The 22,665-nt window shown below is 38.8% G+C and overlaps 2 protein-coding genes across 9 annotated transcripts in view; one reads left to right on the top strand and one right to left on the bottom strand.

Annotated features, from left to right (window-relative positions):
• Positions 1-22,665, bottom strand: part of ANKS1B (ankyrin repeat and sterile alpha motif domain containing 1B) — a gene marked incomplete at both ends in the record, with an annotated part of 1,149,683 nt that overhangs the window by 807,064 nt on the left and 319,954 nt on the right. The gene's annotated exons all lie outside the window — the stretch shown is intronic.
• On the top strand, positions 20,665-21,312 carry GARIN6 (golgi associated RAB2 interactor family member 6; the record flags this gene model as incomplete). Its single annotated transcript, XM_081249103.1, has 1 exon — positions 20,665-21,312. The coding sequence occupies exon 1, from the start codon at positions 20,692-20,694 to the stop codon at positions 21,310-21,312; it is 621 nt and encodes a 206-aa protein (XP_081105229.1). The 5' UTR covers positions 20,665-20,691.

The raw sequence follows: 22,665 nt of genomic DNA, 5'->3' as shown, positions 1-22,665 counted from the left end.
GGAAGCTCTAAAATTATTTTTAAATCAAGTTAAAAAGTAATTCACATTGCATTATCTTCTTCATTATGATTAATTATCACAGATAAGGAAGAATTTGAACAACTTCTGCTGTGGAAAAACCACAGCAGGCGACTCAGGATGTAGTATTATGAGGAAGTGCTCTACACTCTTACTGTTTCTACTCCTAGTTAACAGTTATTGGGCATTTACTGAGTGTTATACACTAGTACAAGTACTTAATATAAGCAGTATATGTCATTTATTCCTCACTATGTCACTAGGATGTAGGTAATATTATTATCCTCATGTTATGAATGATGAAATAAAGACTAGAACTAATTTATTTCTGAGGTCCCACAGCTTGTGTTTGTCAGAGCAGGGACTTTACAGAACATGATTTCATCCCTGGGGATACTGAAGCAGAGACTGGATGACTTCTTAAAAGGTATAATGGTTTGTACTTTTAAAAGGGATCAAAAAATAATGGCTGCCATTTATTGAGAGGCCACTATGGGTCTGGCATTATTCTATGTGTTTTAAACACATTCTCTAACTTTCATATCACCCTGTAAGGTAAGTATAAGTTGCCTCCTTTACAAATGATGAAAAAAGTATAGACAGGTTATTTGATTAACCAAAGGCATATTCCTACTAAGTTGCAAAGCTAAGATTAAAACTTAGGTCTACCTGACTCTTTTGATTATACCAAGCTGTTACCATTTTTAAAAATCCTATCCATACTTCCAAATTATATGAAAAGGAACCACATTTAAAATTAAAGATGCAGATATTCAACAATGAAATATAAGGCAGGCCAAGTAATGAAAACATAACCCATGCAATTAAACTAACAAAGAGAAAAACAGAGACATATGAAATGGATTTCTAAATGTAAATAGAGAATCCATTCCTAATTGCAACTAAGATCAAACTCAGAATAAGCCACAATAGAACTTTCTGGAGACACTAAAATAGTCAGAAACTGTCACTAATTCTTTTCTTAATAGAACTGATGATCAACTAACATTTAGCAGTTATCTTTGACACAATCAGATATGCCCTTTTCCAAGGGAGGAAGGGCCAGGTCAACCAATTTCCACGCTTCTGTGGAAAAAACATCTGAAGATGTATATGTGAATAGTACTCTTAGAAGGCATGACTGAATGATAAAGAGTTAAAAAAAAAGGAGGACCTCTGGGCTGTAGGGCCAAATGGACCTGAGATGGAATATTCACCTCTGCTAGTTCAGAACTATATCACTATAAACAAGTTAATTAGCTTCTCTGCACCTCAGTTTCTTCATCTTAAAGGCTGCTTGTGAGAGATGAGGTAGAAGGGCACCAAGCACCCCTCCTTAGAACACATCTAAATTAGGGAATTATTATTCCACTTGTAATCATTTTTTTCTCAGGGAAGGTCTTCAAGAGAAAGTATTTATTTTCTCATTTATTCCTTTTCCAAATTTGCATACAGACACAATATGTCTCTTTGGTTTGAAAAGCATGAGAGGAAATATTTGTTGTGTACCTACTACGAATGGGTAGGTTAATAGATGTTGAAAAAAGGAAGAGCATTTCAGGTACTGGAAAAAGACTTATGGAAACGCTCAGAATCTGGAAAGTTGATATATGTTCCAGTTCCTGGCAATTACTCTAGTTTTCAGCATGACAGAGGGGAGAGTAACATGAGCCATATTGTAGGTAATTCTCAAACACCATGTTAATGAATTAAGATCCTGAAAAAATTAGCTAAAGACTCACTAAAAACTCAAAACTTGCAACGTGTTCCACTCTGTCAAAAAATATTCTGTGGTCATGCACTTGTCACCTCTAACTCAGCCAAATGGTTACGCCCTTTATAAGCTGACTGACCAGAAGCCTACCAACTTTACCTTCTCTGCTAAACATAAAAGCATTCTTTCTGCAATATGACTCATGAGATTTGAAATACCTTCTTACAACAGCTCTTACAAGTAAATATCCATAGCCAAAAAGTATGGAACAGGGGACTTCCCTGGTGGCACAGTGGTTAAGAATCCGCCTGCCAATGCAGGGGACATGGGTTCAAGCCCTGGTCCAGAAAGATCCCACATGCCGAGGAGCAATTAAGCCCATGCACCACATCTACTGAGCCTGCACTCTAGAGCCCATGAGCCACCACTACTGAGCCCGCATGCCTAGAGCCCATGCTCTGCAACAAGAGAAGCCCGTGCACCACAACAAAGAGTAGCCCCGGCTCACCACAACTAGAGAAAGCCAGCACACAGCAATGAAGATCCAAGGCAGTAATAAATTAATAAATAAATAAATTTATTTTTAAAAAAGTAAAGAACAGGATGTTTTCAGAAAAAAACACTCAAGATAAGAAAAAAAAACTCTTAGGAAGTAATATGATGCTAAAATATAAAAATCAATAAAGAATGGGAAAATAAAGTGGAGAATGAAAAACCAGAGAGAGGAAAAATGAAAGACAAAAATGATGAATGCACATACTTCAACACCAAATTAGTAAATACTCAGGTAAAAAGAGAAGCATAAAAGTGAAGGAAGAAATAAATCAAAGAAAACAATAGAAAAGTATTTCCCCAAACTGAAGAAGGACAAAATCTTGATATCAAAAGGGATGATTTATGTGCACCATGACACATTTTTAAAACCCCACGCCTAGACATAAACTTTAAAAAAATTTTTATTAAAGTATAGTTGATATACAATGTTGTGTTAGTTTCTGCTGTACAGCAAAGTGAATCAGTTATATATATATCCACTCTTTTTTCTATTCTTTTCCCATATAAGTCATTACAGAGTATTGAGAAGAGTTACCTGTGCTATACAGTAGGTTCTTATTAATTATCTATTTTATATATAGTAGTGTATATGTCAATCCCAATCTCCCAATTTATCCCTGCCCCTGCCCCAGCTTTCCACCCTGGTAACCATAAGTTTGTTTTCTACATCTGTAACTCTATTTCTGTTTTGTAAATAAGTTTATTTGTACCATTTTTTTAGACTCCACATGTAAGTGATATCATATGGTATTTGTCCTTCTCTGTCTGACAGACTTCACTCAGTAAGACAATCTCTAGGTCCATCCATATTGCTGCAAATGGCAATATTTCATTCTTTTTTATGGCTGAGTGATATTCCATTGTATACATGTACCACATCTTCTTTATCCATTCATCTGTTGAAGGACATTTAGGTTACTTCCATGTCCTGGCTATTGTAAATAGTGCTGCAATGAACACTAGGGTACATGTATCATTTCGAATTATGGTTTTCTCCCAATGTATATCCAGGAGTAGGATTACAGGATCATATTGTAGCTCTATTTTTAGTTTTTAAAGCAATCTCCATACTGTTCTCCTTAGTGGCTGTACCAATTTACATTTCTACCAACAGTGTAGGAGGGTTCCCTTTTCCCCACACCCTCTCTAGCACTTATGGTTCGTAGATTTTTTGATGATGGCCATTCTGACCAGTGTGAGGTAATACATTGTTCTTTGATTGGAAGAATCAATATGGTCAAAATGACTATACTACCCAAAGCAATCTACAGATTCAATACAATTCCTACCAAATTACCAAAGGAATTTTTTCTCAGAATTAAAGCAAAAAATTTTACAATTTGCATGGAAACACAAAAGACCACGAATAGCCAAAGCAATCGTGAGAAAGAAAAATGGAGCTGGAGGAATTAGGCTTCCACACTTGAGACTACACTACAAAGCTACAGTCTTCAAAACAGTATGTTAATAGATAAGCAAGAGCCTACAATGCTTTGGTAGGGCTAATGGCAGACTCCTGGAGGGCTCAGCAAGGAGTACTTCCCAGAACTTCTGCTGCCAGTGTCCTTGTCCCCGTGGTGAGCCACTGCTGCCCCCCAACAGTAGCAGCAGGAGACCCTCCAACAGTAACAGATACATCAGAAATACATCAACACATGGAACAACTCCTACAGAACACCTACTGAACACTGGCAGAAGACCTCAAACCTCCCAAAAGGCAAGAAACTCCCCATGTACCTGGGTAGGGCAAAAGAAAAAAGAAAAAACACAGACAAAAGAATAGGGATGGGACCTGCACCAGTGGGAGGGAGCCGTGAAGGAGGAAAGGTTTCCACACACTAGAAGCCCCTTCGCGGGTGGAGACTGCAGGTGGCGGAGGGGAGAAGCTTCGGAGCCGTGGAGGAGACCGCGGCAACAGGGGTGCAGAGGGCAAAGCGGAGAGATTTCTGCACAGAGGATCGGTGCCGACCAGAACTCACCAGCCCGAGAGACTTGTCTGCTTGTCTGGGAGCTGAGGCTTGGGCTTTGGTTGCAGCACAGGGAGAGGACTGGCAGCGTGAACACAGCCTGCAGGGGTTAGTGCACCACGGCTAGGCGGGAGAGAGTCCGGGAAAAAGTCTGGACCTGCAGAAGAGGCAAGAGACTTTTCTTCCCTCTTTGTTTCCTGATGCACAACGAGAGGGGATTAAGAGCGATGCTTAAAGGAGCTCCAGAGATGGGCGCGAACCGTGGCTAACAGCGCGGACCCCCGAGACAGGTATGAGACACTACGGCTGCTGCCGCCACCAAGAAGCCTGTGTGCAAGCACAGGTCACTCTCCACACCTCCCTTCTGGGGAGCCTGTGCAGCCCGCCACTGCCAGGGTCCCGGGATCCAGGGACAACTTCCCCAGGAGAAGGCACGGCGCGCCTCAGGCTGGTGCAACGTCACGCCGGCCTCTGCCACCGCAGGCTCGCCCCACACTCCGTGCCCCTCCCTTCCCCCGGCCTGAGTGAGTCAGAGCCCCCGAATTAGCGGCTGCTTTAACCCTGTCCTGTCTGAGCGAAGAACAGACGCCCTCCGGCGACCTACACGCAGAGGCGTGTCCAAATCCAAAGATGAACCCCAGGAGCTGTGCGAACAAAGAAGAGAAAGGGAAAACTCTCCCAGCAGCCTCAGGAGCAGCAGATTACAGCTCCACAATCAACTTGATGTAACTTGCATCTGTGGAATACCTGAATAGACAATGAATCATCCCAAATCGAGGGGGTGGACTTTGAGAGCAAGATTTATTATTTTTTCCCCTTTTCCTCTTTTTGTAAGTGTGTATGTGTATGCTTCTGTGTGAGATTTTGCCTGTATAGCTTTGCTTTCACCATTTGCCCTAGGATTCTAACCGTCTGTTTTTTTTTTTTTTACTTAAAAATTTTTTTTCTTAATAATTATTTTTTTATTTTAATAACTTTATTTTATTTTACCTTACTTTATTTCATATTCTGTTATCCTCTTTCTTTCTTTCTTTCTACTTTTTCTCCCCTTTATTCTGAGCTGTGTGGATGAAAGGCTCTTGGTGCTGCAGCCAGGAGTCAGTGCTGTGCCTCTGAGGTGGGACAGCCAACTTCAGAACACTGGTCCACAAGAGACCTCCCAGCTCCACGTAATATCAAATGGCGAAAATCTCCCAGAGATCTCCATCTCAACACCAGCGCCCAGCTTCACTCAATGACCAGCAAGCTACAGTGCTGGAAACCCTATGCCAAACAACTAGCAAGACAGGAACACAACCCACCCATTAGCAGAGAGGCTGCCTAAAATCATAATAAGTCCACAGACACCCCAAAACACACCACCAGACGTGGACCTGCCCACCAGAAAGACAAGATCCAGCCTCATTCACCAGAACACAGGCACCAGTCCCCTCCACCAAGAAGCCTACACAACTCAATGAACCAACTTTAAACAAGATGGATTTAATTGATATTTATAGGACATTCCATCTAAAAACAACAGAATACATTTTCTTCTCAAGTGCTCATGAAACATTCTCCAGGATAGATCATACCTTGGGTCACAAATCAAGCCTTGATAAATTTAAGAAAATTGAAATTGTATCAAGTATCTTTTCCGACCACAACGCTATGAGACTAAATATCAATTACAGGAAAAGATCTGTAAAAAATACAAACACATGGAGGCTAAACAATACACTACTTAATAAGGAAGTGATCACTGAAGAAATCAAAGAGGAAATCAAAAACCCTCAAAGTTAGCAAAAGGAAAGAAATCATAAAGATCAGATCAGAAATAAATGAAAAAGAAATGAAGGAAACAATAGCAAAGATCAGTAAAACTAAAAGCTGGTTCTTTGAGAAGATAAACAAAATTGATATATCATTAGTCAGACCCATCAAGAAAAAAAGGGAGAAGACTCAAATCAATAGAATTAGAAATGAAAAAGGAGAAGTAACAACTGACACAGCAGAAATGCAAAAGATCATGAGAGATTACTACAAGCAACTCTATGCCAATAAAATAGATGACCTGGAAGAAACGGACAAATTCTTAGAAATGCACAACCTGCCAAGACTGAATCAGAAAGAAATAGCAAAAATGAACAGACGAATCAAAAGCACTGAAATTGAAACTTTTATTAAAAATCTTCCAGCAAACAAAAGGCCAGGACCACATGGCTTCATAGGTGAATTCTATTAAACATTTAGAGAAGGACTAACACCTATCCTTCTCAAACTCTTCCAAAATACAGCAGAGGGAGCGACACTCCCAAACTTATTCTACAAGGCCACCATCACCCTGATACCAAAACCAGACAAGGATGTCACAAACAAAGAGTACTACAGGCCAATATCATAGATGAACACAGATGCAAAAATCCTCAACAAAATACTAGCAAACAGAATCCAACAGCACATTAAAAGGATCATACACCATGATCAAGTGGGGTTTATTCCAGGAATGCAAGGATTCTTCAATATACGCAAATCAATGTGATACACCATATTAACAAATTGAAGGAGAAAAAGCATATGGTCATTTCAATAGATGCAGAAAAAGCTTTTGACAAAATTCAACACCCATTTATGATGAAAACCCTCCAGAAATTAGGCATAGAGGGAACTTTCCTCAACATAATAAAGGCCATATATGAAAACCCACAGCCAACATCATCCTCAGTGGTGAAAAACTGAAACCATTCCCACTAAGATCAGGAACAAGAGAAGCTTGCCCACTCTCACCACTCTTATTCAACATAGTTTTGGAAGTTTTAGCCACAGCAATCAGAGAAGAAAGGGAAATAAAAGGAATCCAAATCGGAAAAGAAGAAGTAAAGCTGTCACTAATTGCAGATGACATGCTACTATACACAGAGAATCCTAAACATGCTACCAGAAAACTACTAGAGCTAATCAATGAATTTGGTAAAGTAGCAGGACACAAAATTAATGCACGGAAATCTCTGGCATTCCTATACACTAATGATGAAAAACCTGAAAGTGAAATCAAGAAAACACTCCCATTTACCACTGCAACAAAAAGAATAAAATATCTAGGAATAAACCTACCTAAGGAGACAAAAGAACTGTATGCAGAAAATTATAAGACACTGATGAAAGAAATTAAAGATGATACAAGTAGATGGAGATATATACCATGTTCTTGGATTGGAAGAATAAACACTGTGAAAATGACTACCCAAAGCAATCTACAGATTCAATGCAATCCCTATCAAACTACCACTGGCATTTTTCACAGAACTAGAACAAAAAATTTCACAATTTGTATGGAAACACAAAAGACTCCGAATAGCCAAAGCAATCTTGAGAACGAAAAACGGAGCTAGAGGAATCATGTTCCCTGATTTCAGAGTATACTACAAAGCTACAGTAATCAAAACAGTATGGTACTGGCACAAAAACAGAAATATAGATCAATGGAACAGGATAGAAAGCCCAGAGATAAACCCACGCACATATGGTCACCTTATCTTTGATAAAGGAGGCAGGAATGTACAGTGGAGAAAAGACGGCCTCTTCAATAAGTGGTGCTGGGAAAACTGGACAGCTACACGTAAAAGTATGAGATTAGATCACTCCCTAACATCATACATAAAAATAATCTCAAAATGGATTAAAGACCTAAATGTAAGGCCAGAAACTATCAAACTCTTAGAGGAAAACATAGGCAGAACATTCTATGACATAAATCACAGCAAGATCCTTTTTGACCCACCTCCTAGAGAAATGGAAATAAAAACAAAAATAAACAAATGGGACCTAATGAAACTTCAAAGCTTTTGCACAGCAAAGGAAACCATAAACAAGACCAAAAGACAACCCTCAGAACAGGAGAAAATATTTGCAAATGAAGCAATTGACAAAGGATTAATCTCTAAAATTTACAAGCAGCTCATGCAGCGCAATAACAAAAAAACAAACAATCCAATCCAAACATGGGCAGAAGACCTAAATAGACATTTCTCCAAAGAAGATATATAGACTGCCAACAAACACATGAAAGAATGCTCAACATCATTAATCATTAGAGAAATGCAAATCAAAACTACAATGAGATATCATCTCACACCAGTCAGAATGGTCATCATCAAAAAATCTAGAAACAATAAATGCTGGAGAGGGTGTGGAGAAAAGGGAACACTCTTGCACTGCTGGTGGGAATGTGAATTGGTACAGCCACTACGGAGAACAGTATGGAGGTTCCTTAAAAAACTACAAATGTAATTACCATATGACCCAGCAATCCCACTACTGGGCATATACCCTGAGAAAACCATAATTCAAAGAGAGTCATGTACCAAAATGTTCATTGCAGCTCTATTTACAATAGCCAGGAGATGGAAACAACCTAAGTGTCCATCATCGGATGAATGGATAAAGAAGATGTGGCACATATATACAATGGAATATTACTCAGCCATAAAAAGAAATGAAATTGAGCTATTTGTAATGAGGTGGATGGACCTAGAGTCTGTCATACAGTGAAGTAAGTCAGAAAGAGAAAGACAAATACCGTATGCTAACACATATATATGGAATATAAGAAAAAAAATGTCATGAAGAACCTAGGGGTAAGACAGGAGTAAAGACACAGACCTACTACAGAATGGACTTGAGGAAATGGGGAGGGGGAAGGGTAAGCTGTGACAAAGTGAGAGAGTGGCATGGATATATATACACTACCAAACGTAAAATAGATAGCTAGTGGGAAGAAGCCACATAGCACAGGGAGATCAGCTCGGTGCTTTGTGACCACCTAGAGGGGTGGGATAGGGAGGGTTGGAGGGAGGGAGATGCAAGAGGGAAGAGATATGGGAACATATGTATAGGTATAACTGATTCACTTTGTTATAAAGCAGAAACTAATGCACCATTGTAAAGCAATTATACTCCAATAAAGATGTAAAAAAATTGATAAGCAACAAGGATTTAGTATATAGCACAGGGAACTATTTATATTTTTAGTGGAATGTGTAATAATAAAAAATAAAAGAAGCTTCAATTAGGAAAAAAAACCAGAGAACAAAAAAAAGTATGATACTCTCACAAAAACAGAAATATAGATCAATGGAACAGGACAGAAAGCTCAGAGATAAACTCATGCACATATGGTCACCTAATCTATGACAAAGGATGCAAGAATATACAATGGAGAAAAGACAGTTTCTTCAATAAGTGGTGCTGGTAAAACTGGACAGCTACATATAAAGAATGAAATTAGAACACTCCGTAACACCATACACAAAAATAAACTCAAAACGGATTAAGACCTATATGTAAGGCCAGAAACTATAAAACTCTTACAGGAAAACATAGGCAGAACACTCTATGACATAAATCACAGCTAGATCCTTTTTGACCCACCTCCTAGAGAAATGGAAATAAAAACAAAAATAAACAAATGGGAATGCCATAAAAAGAAATGAAATTGAGCTATTTGTAATGAGGTGGATGAACCTAGAGTTCGTCATACAGAGTGAAGTAAGTAAGAAACAGAAAAACAAATACCATAAGCTAACACATATATATGGAATCTAAAAATAACAAAAAAGAAAAGGTTCTGAAGATCCTAGGGGCAGGAGAGGAATAAAGATGCAGATGTAGAGAATGGACTAGAGCACGCCGGGAGGGGGAAGGGTAAGCTGGGATGAAGTGAGAGAGTGGCATGGACCTATATACACTACCAAATATAAAACAGATAGCTAGTGGGAAGCAGCCGCACAGCACAGGGAGATCAGCTTGGTGCTTTGTGACCACCTAGAGCGGTGGGATAGGGAGGGTGGGAGGGAGATGCAAGAGGGAGGAGATATGGGGATATATGAATACGTATAGCTGATTCACTCTGTTATACAGCAGAAACTAACACACCATTGTAAAGGAATCATAGTCCAATAAAGATGTTAAAAAAAAAGCAAAAAAAATAGAATAAAATAATCAAATTTTTTCAGTGGATACAGGACTTGAATAGACATTCTCCAAAGAAGATATACAAATGACCAACAAGCATATGAAAATATGCTCAACATCACTTAATTGTTAGAGAAATGCAAATTAACATTACAATGAAATGTCACCTGAAGCCCATTAGAGTAGTTACCATCAAAAAAAAAAAAAAACAGAAAATAACAAGTGTTGATGAGGATGTGGAGAAATTGGAACACTTGTGCACTGCTGGTGGAAATGAATGATGTGGCAAACTATAGAAAACAGTATGGTGGTTCCTCGAAAAATTAAAACTAGAATTTCCATATGATCCAGAAATTTCACGACTGGGTATTTATCCAAAGAACTGAAAGTAGGATCTCAAAGAGGTATTTGCACATCCATATTCACAGAAGCATTATTCACAAGACCCAAAAGGTGGAAACCACCCAAGAATCCATCAATGGATGAATGGATGACAAAATGTGGTACATAGATACAATGGAATATTACTCAGCTTTAAAAAGGAAGGAAATTCTAAAACATGCTACAATGTGGATAAACCTTGAGGACATTATGCTAAGTAAAACAGCCAGTCACAAAAAGACAAATACTGATATGATCCCACTTACATGAGGTAGAGTAGTCAAAATCAAAAGATAGAAAGTAGAGTGGTGGTATACTTTAAAATGGTTACTATATTAAATGTGTATTTAACCACAATTTTTTTTAACTTCAACAGGGAAATGTATGCAAATGTAACATTTTAAATCAACAGAGAGGGACTTCTCTGGTGGCGCAGTGGTTAAGAATCCACCTGCCAATGCAAGGGACACGGGTTCGAGCCCTGGTCCGGGAAGATCCCACATGCTGTGGAGCAACTAAGCCCATATGCCACAGCTACTGAGCCTGCACTCTACTGCCCGCAAGCCACAACTACTGAGTCCATGTGCCACAACTACTGAAGCCCGTGTGCCTAGAGCCCGTGCTCCACAACAAGAGAAGCCACCACAGTGAGAAGCCTGAGCACCACAACGAAGACCCAACGCAGCCAAAAAAAAAAAAAAAAAATTAATTGAGAAAGGCTGGACTATTCAATGAATGGTGCTGGTACAACTGATCATTAATTTGGGAGCGGGAAGGAACCCAGGATAAATTATAGAATTAAAAATACACACCATATATATATATGCATATACACTTATACACATTATACGTTTACATTATTATACATTTACAGACATACCTCATTTTATTGCGATGCACATAACTGTGCTTCACAGATTTTGTACAAATTGAAAGTTTCTGGCAACCCTGAAATGAACAAGTCTATAACTGCCTTTGTTCCAAAGTATTTGCTCACTTCATGTCTCCATATCACATTTTGATAATTCACAATATTTCAAACTTTTTCATTATTGTTATATTGTGGTGATCTGTGATCAGTGATCTTTGATGTTACTATTGTAATTGTTTGGGGGCTCCATGAACAGTGCCCAAGTAAAAAGGAAAACAATCGATAAACGTGTATGTTCCAACTGCTCCACCAACCAGCCTTTCTATTCCTCTCCTCAGGCCTCCTTTTTCCATGACACAACAATATTGAAATTATGCCAATTAATAACCCTACAGTGGCCTATAAGTGTTCAAGTGAAAGGAAGAGTCGCATGTTATCTCACTTTAAATCAAAGCCTAGAAACAATTAGGTTTAGTGAGGAAGACATCCTGAACGCTGAGACAGTCCAAAAGCTAGGGCTCTTGCGCCAAACAATCAGCCAAGTTGTGAATGCCAAGGAAATGCCCTTGAAGAAAATTTAAAGTGCTACTGCAGTGAACACACAAATGAGAAAGTGAAATAGCCTTATTGCTGATTAACAGAGTTCCAGTGGTCTGGATAGAAGATTAAACCAGCCACAACATTTCCTTAAGCCAAAGCCTAATCCAGAGCAAGTCCCTAACTCTCTTCAATGCTATGAAGGCCGAGAGAGATGAGTAAACTGCAGAAGAAAAGTTTGAGGCTAGCAGAAATTGGTCCACGAGGTTTAGGGAAAGAAGCTGTCTCCAAAATATAAAAGTGGAAGGTGGGGCTTCCCTGGTGGCGCAGTGGTTGGGAGTCCGCCTGCCGATGCAGGGGACACGGGTTCATGCCCTGGTCCGGGAGGATCCCACGTGCCGCGGAGCGGCTGGGCCCGTGAGCCATGGCCGCTGGGCCTGCGCGTCCGGAGCCTGTGCTCCGCGGCGGGAGGGGCCGCGGCAGTGGGAGGCCCACATGCCGCAAAAAAAAAAAAAAAAAAAAAAATTAAAGAAAAGTGTAAGGTGAAGAAACAAGTGTTGATGCAGAAGCTGCATCAAGTTATTCAGAAGATCTAGCTAAGATAATTAATAAAGGCAGCTATACTAAACAACAGATTTTCAATTTAGAGCAACAGCTTTATATTGGAAGAAGATGCTATCCAGGACTTTCGTAGGTAGAGAGAAGTCAATGTCTGGCTTCAAAGCACCAGAGGACAGGCTGACTCTCATGTTAGGAGCTAATGCAGCTGGTGACTTCAACTTGAAGCCAGTGCTCATTTACCATTCTCAAAATCCTAGGGCCCTAAAGAATTATGCTAAATCTACTCTGTCTGTGCTCTAAAAATGGAAAAACAAAGCCTGGATGACAGTCCATCTGCTTACAACATGGTTTACTGAATATTTTAAGTCCACTGTTGATACTATTCAGAAAAAAAAAATTCTTTTCAAGATATTACTGCTCACTGACAAGCACCTGATCACCCATGAGCTCCGAAAGAGATGTACAAGATTCATGTTGATTTCATGCCTGCTAACACAACATTCATTCTGCAGCCCATGGATCAAGGAGTCATTTTGACTTTCAAGTATTACGATTTAAGAAATACATTTGTAAAGCTAAGCTGTCATAGATTATGATTCCTCTGATGCATCTGGGCAGTCAATTGAAAACCTTCAGGAAAGGATTCACCATTCTAGATGCCACTAAGAACATTTATGATTCATGGGAAGAGGTCAAAATATCAACATTAACAAGAGTTTGGAAGAAGTTGATTTCAATCCTCATGAATGACTTTTGAGGAGTTTAAGACTTCAGTGGAGGAAGTAACTGCAGATGTGGCAGAAACTGCAAGAGAACGAGAATTAGGAGTGAAGCCTGAAGATGTGACTGAATTGCTGCAGTCTCATGATAAAATTTTAATGGATGAGGAGATGCTTCTTATGAATGAGCAAAGAGAGTAGTTTCTTGAGATGGAATCTACTCCTGATAAAGATGCTGGAAAGATTATTAAAATGACAACAGGATTTCAAATATTACATAAACTTATTAGTTGATAGAGCAGCTGCAGGGTTTGAGAGGATTGACTCCGATTTTGAAAGAAGTTTTACTGTGGGTAAAATGCTATCAAACATCCTTGCATGCTACAGGGAAATCATTCACGAAAGGAAGAGTCAGTTGATGCAGCAAACTTCATTATGATCTTATGTTAAGAAATTGGCACGGCTACCCCAACCTGCAGCAAATACCACCCTAATGAGTCAGCAGCCATTGACATCGAGGCAAAATCCTCCGCCAGCAAAAAGATTATAACTCTCTGAAGGCTCAGATCAGATGATGGATTGTTTTTAGCAATAAAGTATTTTTACTGAAGTATAATTGACTTACAATATTATATTAGTTTCAGCTGTATGACATAGTGATTCAATATTTTTATGTATTACAAAACAATCACAATAAGTCGTTACCACCTAACACCATACAAATTTATTAGTGTTATCGACTATATTCCCTATGATGCACATTACAACCCCATGACTTATAACTGGAAGACTGTACTTCTTAATCTCTCTTCCTATTTCACTCATCCCTTCACCCGCTCCTTTCTGGAAACCGCCAGTTTGTTCTCTGTATCTATGAATCTGTTTATATTTTCTTATTCATTTACATTAAATGGTATTTATCTTTCTTTACCTGACATTTTTCTTAGCATAATATCCTCTAGGTCCATCCATGGTGTCACAAACAGCAAGAATTTTTTTATGGCTGAGTAATATTCCATTGTGTATGTATATACAACACCTTCTTATCCATTCATCCATTGAGAGTCACTTAGGCTGCTTCCATAAGTTGGCTATTATAAATAATGCTGCAATGAACATAAGGGTGCATATATCTTTTCAAACTACTGCTTTCATTTTCTTCAGATAAATACCCAGGAGTGGATTTGCTGGATTGTCTGTTAGTTCTATTTTTAATTTCTGGAGAGACTGCCATACTATTTTCCATAACAGCAACAATAGTTTACATTCCCATCATCTGTGCAGGGGAGTTCCCTTGTCTCTTTATCCTGGCCAACACTGGTTATTTGTTTTTTGGGGGGTTTTGTTGTTGTCTTTGATAACAGCCATCCTGACAGGTGTGAGCTAATATCTCTTTGCGGTTTTGATTTGCATATCCCTGACCACTAGTGATGTTCAGCATCTTTTCATGTGCCTGTTGACTATCTGTATGCCTTCTTTGGAAAAATGTCTATTCAGACCCTCTACTTTTTAATCAAGTTGTTTGTTGTGATGTTGAGGTGAATGAGTTATTTGCATATTTTGTGTATTAACCCCTTATTGGACATACCATTTGCAAATATTTTCTCCCATTCAGTAGACTGTTTTCTTTTGTTGATAGTTTAGTTCACTGTGCAAAAGCTTTTTAGTTCGATGTAGTCCCATTTGTTTATTTTTGCTTTTACCTCCCTTGCCTAAGGAGACATAACCAAAAAAATATTGCTAAGACTGATGTCAAAGAGCATACTGCCTATGTTTTCTTGTAGCAGTTTTATGGTTTCAGGTCTTATATTTAAGTCTTTCATCTATTTTGAAGGGTTTTTTTTGTATATGGTGTGAGAAAGTAGTCCAGTTTGATTCTTTTGCATGTAGCTGTCCAGTTTTCCCAACACCATTTATTGAAGAGGCTGTCTTTTCCCCATTGTATGTTCTTGCCTCATTTGTCAGAGATTAATTGATCATATAAGTGTGGGTTTATTTCTGGGATCTCTATTTCGTTCCATTGACCTATGTGTCTGTTTTTGCACCAGTACCATATTATTTTGATTACTATAGCTTTGTAGTATAGTTTGAAATGAGGGAGCATGATACCTCCAGCTTTGTTCTTTCTCAAGATTGTTTTGGCTGCTCAGGATCTCTTGTGTTTCCATAAAAATTTTAGAATTATTTGTTCTAGTTCTGTGAAAAATGCCATGGGTATTTTCATAGGGATTGCATTGAATCTGTAGATTGCCTTTGGAGGTGTGGTTATTTTAACAATATTAATTCTTCCAGCCCATATGCACAGTATATCTTTCCATTATTTTGTGTCATCTTCAATTTCTTTCAGCAGAGGCTTAAAGTTTTCTGAACAGCAGGTCTTTTACCTCCTTGGTTGGATTTATTCCTAGGTATTTTATTCTTATTGATGCAATTCTAAATGGGATTGCTTCCTTAATTTCTCTTTCTGATAGTCCATTGTTGGTGTATAGAAACAACGTATTTTTGTATATCAATTGTTTATCATGTAACTTTACAGAATTCATTTATTATATCTAATAGTTTTTTGGTGGCAACTTTAGGATTTCTACATATAGTATGTCATCTGCAAACAGTGAGAGTTGGTTGTTGTTTTGGGGGGGTTTTGTTTTATTTTGTTTTCAGGCCACGCCATGCAGCTTGCAGGATCCCAGTTCCCCAACCAGAGATTGAACCTGTGCCCTTGGCAGTGAAAGTGCAGAGTCCTAACCACTAGACTGCAAGTGAATTCCCAGTGAGAGTTTTATTTCTTCCCTTTCAATTTGGATTCCTTTTATTTATTTTTCTTTTCTGATTCTTGTGGCTAGCACTTCCAAAACTATGCTGAATAAAAGTGGTAAGTGTGTTCATCCTCATCTTGTTCCTGATCTTAAAGGAACTGCTTTCTGCTTTTCAGCATTGAGTATGGTGCTGTTTATGACAATTTAGGTATTTTCTAAGACAAAATAGGTTTTCTGCACCATACCACTTCCTTCTGAGCCCTACTGGAAGAATCTTTAATAGTCACATTTATGTTCAAGGCAATCTAGGCTTTTTCTATCATGCTACTCAAAATTATTCCAGCTCCTATCTACTGCCCAACTCCAAAGCCACTTCCACATTTTAGTATATTTGTTACAGCAGCATCCCACTTCTAGGTACCAAAATGTGTGTTAGTTTTCCAGGGCTGCTGTAACAAATTATCACAAACTCAGCAGCTTAAAACAACAGAAATTTATTCTCTTACAGTTCTGAATGTCAGAAGTCCAAAATGATTCTCACAGGGCTAAAATCAAGGTATTGGTGGGGCTGGATCCTCTAGGGGAGAATGCATTTCCTACTTTTCAGCCAACTGCATTCCTTGGTTCATGGCCACATCACTTCAACCTCTGTATCCATCATCACATATCCTTCTCTGACTTTGACCCTCTATCCTTTTTCTTTTTTAAATATTTATTTATTTACTTATTTATTTTGGCTACACTGGGTCTTTGTTGTGGCACATGGGATCTTCGTTGCAGCAGGTGGGATCTTTAGCTGCAGCATGAGGACTTCTTAGTTGTGGCATGTGGGCTTCTTAATTGCGGCATGCGGGCTTCTTAGTGCAGCATGTGGACTTCTTAATTGCAGCATGCATGCGGGATCTAGTTCCCCAAGCAGGGATCAAATCCTGGCTCCCTGCATTGGGAGCGCAGAGTCTTACCCACTGGATCACCATAAGGACTGCTGGGCTCACACTGGGTCCACCTGCATAATCCAGGGTATCTCCCCACCTCAGGATCCTTAACTTAATCATATCTGCAAAGTCCCTTTGCCATGTAAGGTCACATATTCACAAGTTGTAAAGATTAGATATGGGCATCTTTGGAGGGAATTAATCTGCCTACTACAGCCATGTCCATTATTAACTGAATTCTGTTTAAAACGTCTAACCCATATTTTCACTTACATAGTTTTAAGCACTGCCCCCACTGAATGCTCATCTTACTGAACTAACATTTTTGTCATTTCCATATTTCAAATGTTGGTTCTTTTAAAAGTTTTGGCAAGAAGAAATTCAGCAACAGAATAAGATTATGTATTGCATCACAAATTCCCAGAGCTGTTAATATCTGAATAATTCCTTAACTTATTATTTTTGTTTGGAATATTTCCAAAGTATGTAGTAGTTTTATTATGGGGGAAAAGTTAAACCCCTATCCAAAATCATAACTATTCTGGAGTTGAAAGATACCTAAAGTATCATCTCAATTTCAAGGATGACAAATATAAGGCCCAGGGAGGTTAAATAATTTACCCAGTGACACAAACTCTTATGTAGAGGAGAAGGAACATAAATTTATTTTAAGAATGTCTAATGACTAACTATGAAAAGCTAAGAGCTGCTGCATTTACATAAAAATAATTTATTTAAAAATTTTTTTATTGAAGTTATAGTTGATTTTCAATGTTGTGCTAATCTCTGCTGTGCAGTAAAGTGACTCAGTTATACACACATAGACATTCTTTTTTTATATTCTTTTCCATTATGGTTTATCACAGGATATTGAATATAGTTCCCTGTGCTCTACAGTAGGACCTTGTTGTTTACCCATTCTAAATGTAATAGTTTGCATCTACCAACCCCAAACTCCCAGTCCATCCCTCTCCCTCCCCCCTTCCCATTGGCAACCACAAGTCTGTTCCCTTTGTCTATGAGTCTGTTTCAGTTTTGTAGATAGGTTCATTTGTGTCATATTTTAGATTACACATATAAGTGATATCATATGGTATTTGTCTCTTTCTTACTTACTTACTTACTTCACTTAGTATGATAATCTCCAGTTGTATCCATGTTGCTGCAAATGACATTACTTCATTCTTTTTTATGGCTGAACAGTATTGTGTATATGTATACAATCACAACTTCTTTATCCATTCATCTGTTGATGGACATTTAAGTTGTTTTCATGTTTTGGCTATTGTGAACAGTGCTGCTATGAACATGGGGGTGCATGTTATCTTTTGGTACAGAAACAGGCATACGGATCAATGCAACAGAATAGAGAGCCCAGAAATAAACCCACACACCTATGGTCAATTAATCCCTGACAAAGGAGGCAAGAATATGAAATGTGAAAAAGATAGTCTCTTCAGCAAGTGGTGCTTGGAAAGTTGGACACCTGCATGTAAATCAATGAAGTTAGAACACACCCTCATACCATGTACAAAAATAAACTCAAATTGGCTTAAAGACTTAAACATAAGACATGACACCATAAAACTCCTGGAAGAGAGCACAGGCAAAACATTCTCTGACATAACTCACACCAATGTTTTCTTAGGTTAGTCTCCCAAGAATTTATTAATCTCAGTTCCAGGTAGATTTTTTACTTAGCCATCTGAGCTTCTTAAGTATTGAAGCAAATATTAAGATAGTTTTCTAAATACCTAGAGGAATTTCAGATAAAATTCATCAGACTCATGAAAATAGACATATTTGCCAGAACACTACACTGATACTGATAGTTATCAGGCCAAGTAAGAGAGGTTCTACTATTGTTGGTCTAATGACTGGTTAGGAAAAAATCCTGAAAGTCCTTAGGCCCTACAAGTAATATAGCTTCTGGTTTCCCTGGAGACAAGGCAATTAGCTCAGTGGTCTAGTGGAAGCCTAAGATAAATATCTTGTAACATATGTGCACAGCATAAAAGTGCTTTTAAGGAAATCGGTATATCTTCACTTTATTTTTAAAAAAGCACCTAAATTAAATTATACTGTATCCAGTGGTACCTATTCCTTTCAACAAATACCAGAACCTCTTGGATACATTTGAAAGGTTAGTTTGATTAGTAAACTTATGTTAGGCTTATTCTTTTTGCTAATCATAAATAATGTAGACATGAAGTGGAAATCAAAATATAAAGACTTTGGACAGGCCAGTAAGAATTGCTATTGATATGTGACTAGGCCTCTCAATAAATAAAGAAAATATTCATATTACCAGAAATAACCAGATACTTCAATATGAAGGGAAGAAAATGTTCATTTTTACTTATAGAACAAACTGAAGACTCAAAATCTATGGCTTTATGTGTGTACGTATGTGTGTGTTATGTATATTGTCATGCCAATAAAGATACTTTAATCTTACTGAATTTATAATATTTATAATAGCTGGCAAAATTTCTCAGAACTTTTTTTAGTAGGCCAATTTGATAATGAGTAAAGAATAGAGCAAAATGTGATGTTTAAGGCTCTTTTCACCACGTAGTCAGGGTACAGATGTCTAGGGAAAATCTCTGCATTTTGAGGGTGTGTCAAAACATAAAATTTTTGGTGGCTGTAAAAATAGATATTGTTAATAAAAATAGCTTTACTCTTCCTGTTAATAGAAATAATAATTATCCTAATAAAAAAAAGAAAGTATAAAGAAAATTAAAATTACACCATCCAGAAATAAGTACTTTAAACATTTCACTGAACATATTATACTTTCATACCCAAACACATACACACAGACAATTTTACATAAATTGGACCACAAGTATAAAGCTAGTTTGAAATGTTTGTTTTGCTCTTTTTCTTAAAAAAAAAATCAGGTATATCTTTTCATTTCAATAAATAGGGAACTACATAATCATTCTTATGGCTTCAGAGTATTTTTTCATAGAATGCTCCATAATTTATTTAACCAAATCCTCACTGTAAGATATTAATCCTGTTTATGATATTTTTTTGCTACAATAAACCTTGATAAACATTCTGTACATCCAGCTTGTTTACCACCTTGTCCAATTCTCTTTAAGGTAAACTGTCTACAATTAATTCTAACTGTCTGCAGTTAGAAGTGCTGGACAAGACAGTATGCATATTTTAACTCATACCTAACAGAAAGTTTGTCTAACCCTTTCTGAAAGCAATTTGTCAGTACGTATTAAGATCCTTAGATGTGCCCATGGGAGGAGGGGTGGTCTGCTGATCTGTGGCAGTGTGGCCTTGTGAGGGGTTTAGGCCTAGTTGGAAGCTACAGTTTCTGGAGGAGAGGTGCAGTGGAATTATGACTGAATACCAATATCTGTGCACATCAACATCTGTGCACCCTGACATCTACTGGGGCCCCGGCCTCTGCATGCCCTGACATCTCCATGCTCTAGGCAGGGCACAGTCAGGTCCAGGAGCAACTGTCTCTAGCACTGAGCAGTCAGTAATCAGCTCCCCCACCCTGTCCTCAGTCACTCAGAGACAAAGCCTGCAGAAGACCACTGCTAGCCCACCTGCCAGAGAGACCAGGGAAACAGGACGCCCTGCAAGGTGTGATAAGGAAAGTGCAGAGGAGCCTCTAGGAGCTGTCCTGATACAAGATAGAGATGAACAGCCAATATACATTACCATACTACAAAGCCGAAGGCAGCCTTGCAATGAGCATGTTCAATACCTCCATGGGGAAACTGCAGCGACACCTGTACAAGGGGGAGTACCCTATATTCCACTATGCACCAGTGTTTGAGAGTGACTTTATACAGGTCAGCAGAAAAGGAGAAGTGATTGATGTGCACAACCAGGCCCGAATGGTGACTGTGGGCGTCGTTCGTACCAGCCCCCGCCTCACACTACCTGATGTCACGCTGCTGGCCCGACCAGCTGCTATCTGTGATGACTACAACAGATACGGCCCAGCCACCCAGGAAAGAGGTAAAAAGCCTACACAGATCTTAGAGCTAACCAGGCTGCTTCCCTTGAAGTTTGTAAAGATATCCATCCATAACAGTAAAAAACAACAGCTCCGCCTGAAGCTTACCACTGGCCGCTCTTTCTACCTTCAGCTGTGTCCCCCTTCAGATACAAGAGATCTTTTTATTCAGTGGGAAAACCTAATTTACATCCTAAGACCACCAGTGGAGGCTTACAGCAGCACCCAGGTCATTCCAGCTAGGGACACTCTGGACATAACTGGGTTTGAGGAAGAGAGTAAGTGCCCAGTGGTAAGCACTCCGCAATCTCTAAAAGACGAGGCCAAGGTGCTTAGGGAGAAGAGCTAAAGGTCCTGCACAGGCTTTGGTACACAGGCTCACCTGGAAAATACATGGATTTCTGGAAGGACTCAGGGCCAAATGAGCCTCATTTGGAGGCCATGGCACACCTAGTACTTCTCCAAAGTGTTCCCTAAGGCTGTATTTCAGAGATTCCTTAGCTGTCAGCAACCCTTAATTTCATATCCAATATTGTATTGCCATCTGCAGCATGCTGACCATCCAATCTATTCTTTTTTCTATGTTTCCCTTGCTTTTCTCATTTTTTTTATTGGAGTATAGTTGCTTTACACTGCTGTGTCAGTTTCTCTGTACAGCAAAGTGAATCAGCCACACATATAAATATATCCTCTCCTTTTTGGATTTCCTTCCCATTTAGGTCACCACAGAGCACCGAGTAGAGTTCCCTGTGCTGTACAGTAGGTTCTCATTAGTCATCTATTTAATACATAATAGTGTATATATGTCAATCCCAATCTCCCAATTCATCCCACCACCACCCCTTCCCCCTTGGTATCCATACATTTGTTCTCTACGTCTGTGTCTCTATTTCTGCTTTGCAAATAAGATCATCTATACCATTTTTCTAGGTTCCATAGATAGATAGATAGATATCACATTAATATACAATATTTTTCTCTTTCTGACTTACTTCACTCTGTATGACAGTCTCTAGGTCCATCCACATCTCTGCAAATGACACAGTTTTGTTCCTTTTTATGGCTGAGTGATATTCCATTGTATATATGTACCACCTCTTCTTTATCAATTCATCTGTTGATGGACATTTAGGTTGCTGCTATGTCCTGGCAATTGTAAATAGTGCTGCAATGAACATTGGGATGCATGTGTCTTTTTGAGTTATGGTTTTCTCTGGGTATATGCCCAGTAGTGGGATTGCTGGGTCATATGGTAGTTCTATATTTAGTTTAAGGAAACTCCATACTGTTCTCCATAGTGGCTGTACCAATTTACATTCCCACCAACAGTGTAAGAGGGTTCCCTTTTCTCCACACCCTCTCCAGCATTTATTGTTTGTAGATTTTTTGATGATGGCCATTCTGACTGGTGTGAGGTGATACCTCATTGTAGTTTTGATTTTCATTTCTCTAATAATTAGTGATGTTGAACACCTTTCCATGTGCCTCTTGGCCATCTGTATGTCTTCTTTGGAAAATGTCTATTTAGGTCTTCTGCCCATTTTTTGATTGGGTTTTTTGTTTGTTTTTTTGTTTTGCAGTATGCGGGCCTCTCACTGTCGTGGCCTCTCCCATTGCAGAGCACAGGCTCTGGACGCGCAGGCTCAGTGGCCATGGCTCATGGGCCCAGCTGCTCCGCGGCACGTGGGATCCTCCTGGACCG

This window comes from Mesoplodon bidens, assembly GCF_964165515.1.
Source record: "Mesoplodon bidens genome assembly, chromosome: 11".
NCBI lineage: Eukaryota > Metazoa > Chordata > Mammalia > Artiodactyla > Ziphiidae > Mesoplodon > Mesoplodon bidens.
This window is presented reverse-complemented; position numbering and strand designations above follow the sequence as displayed.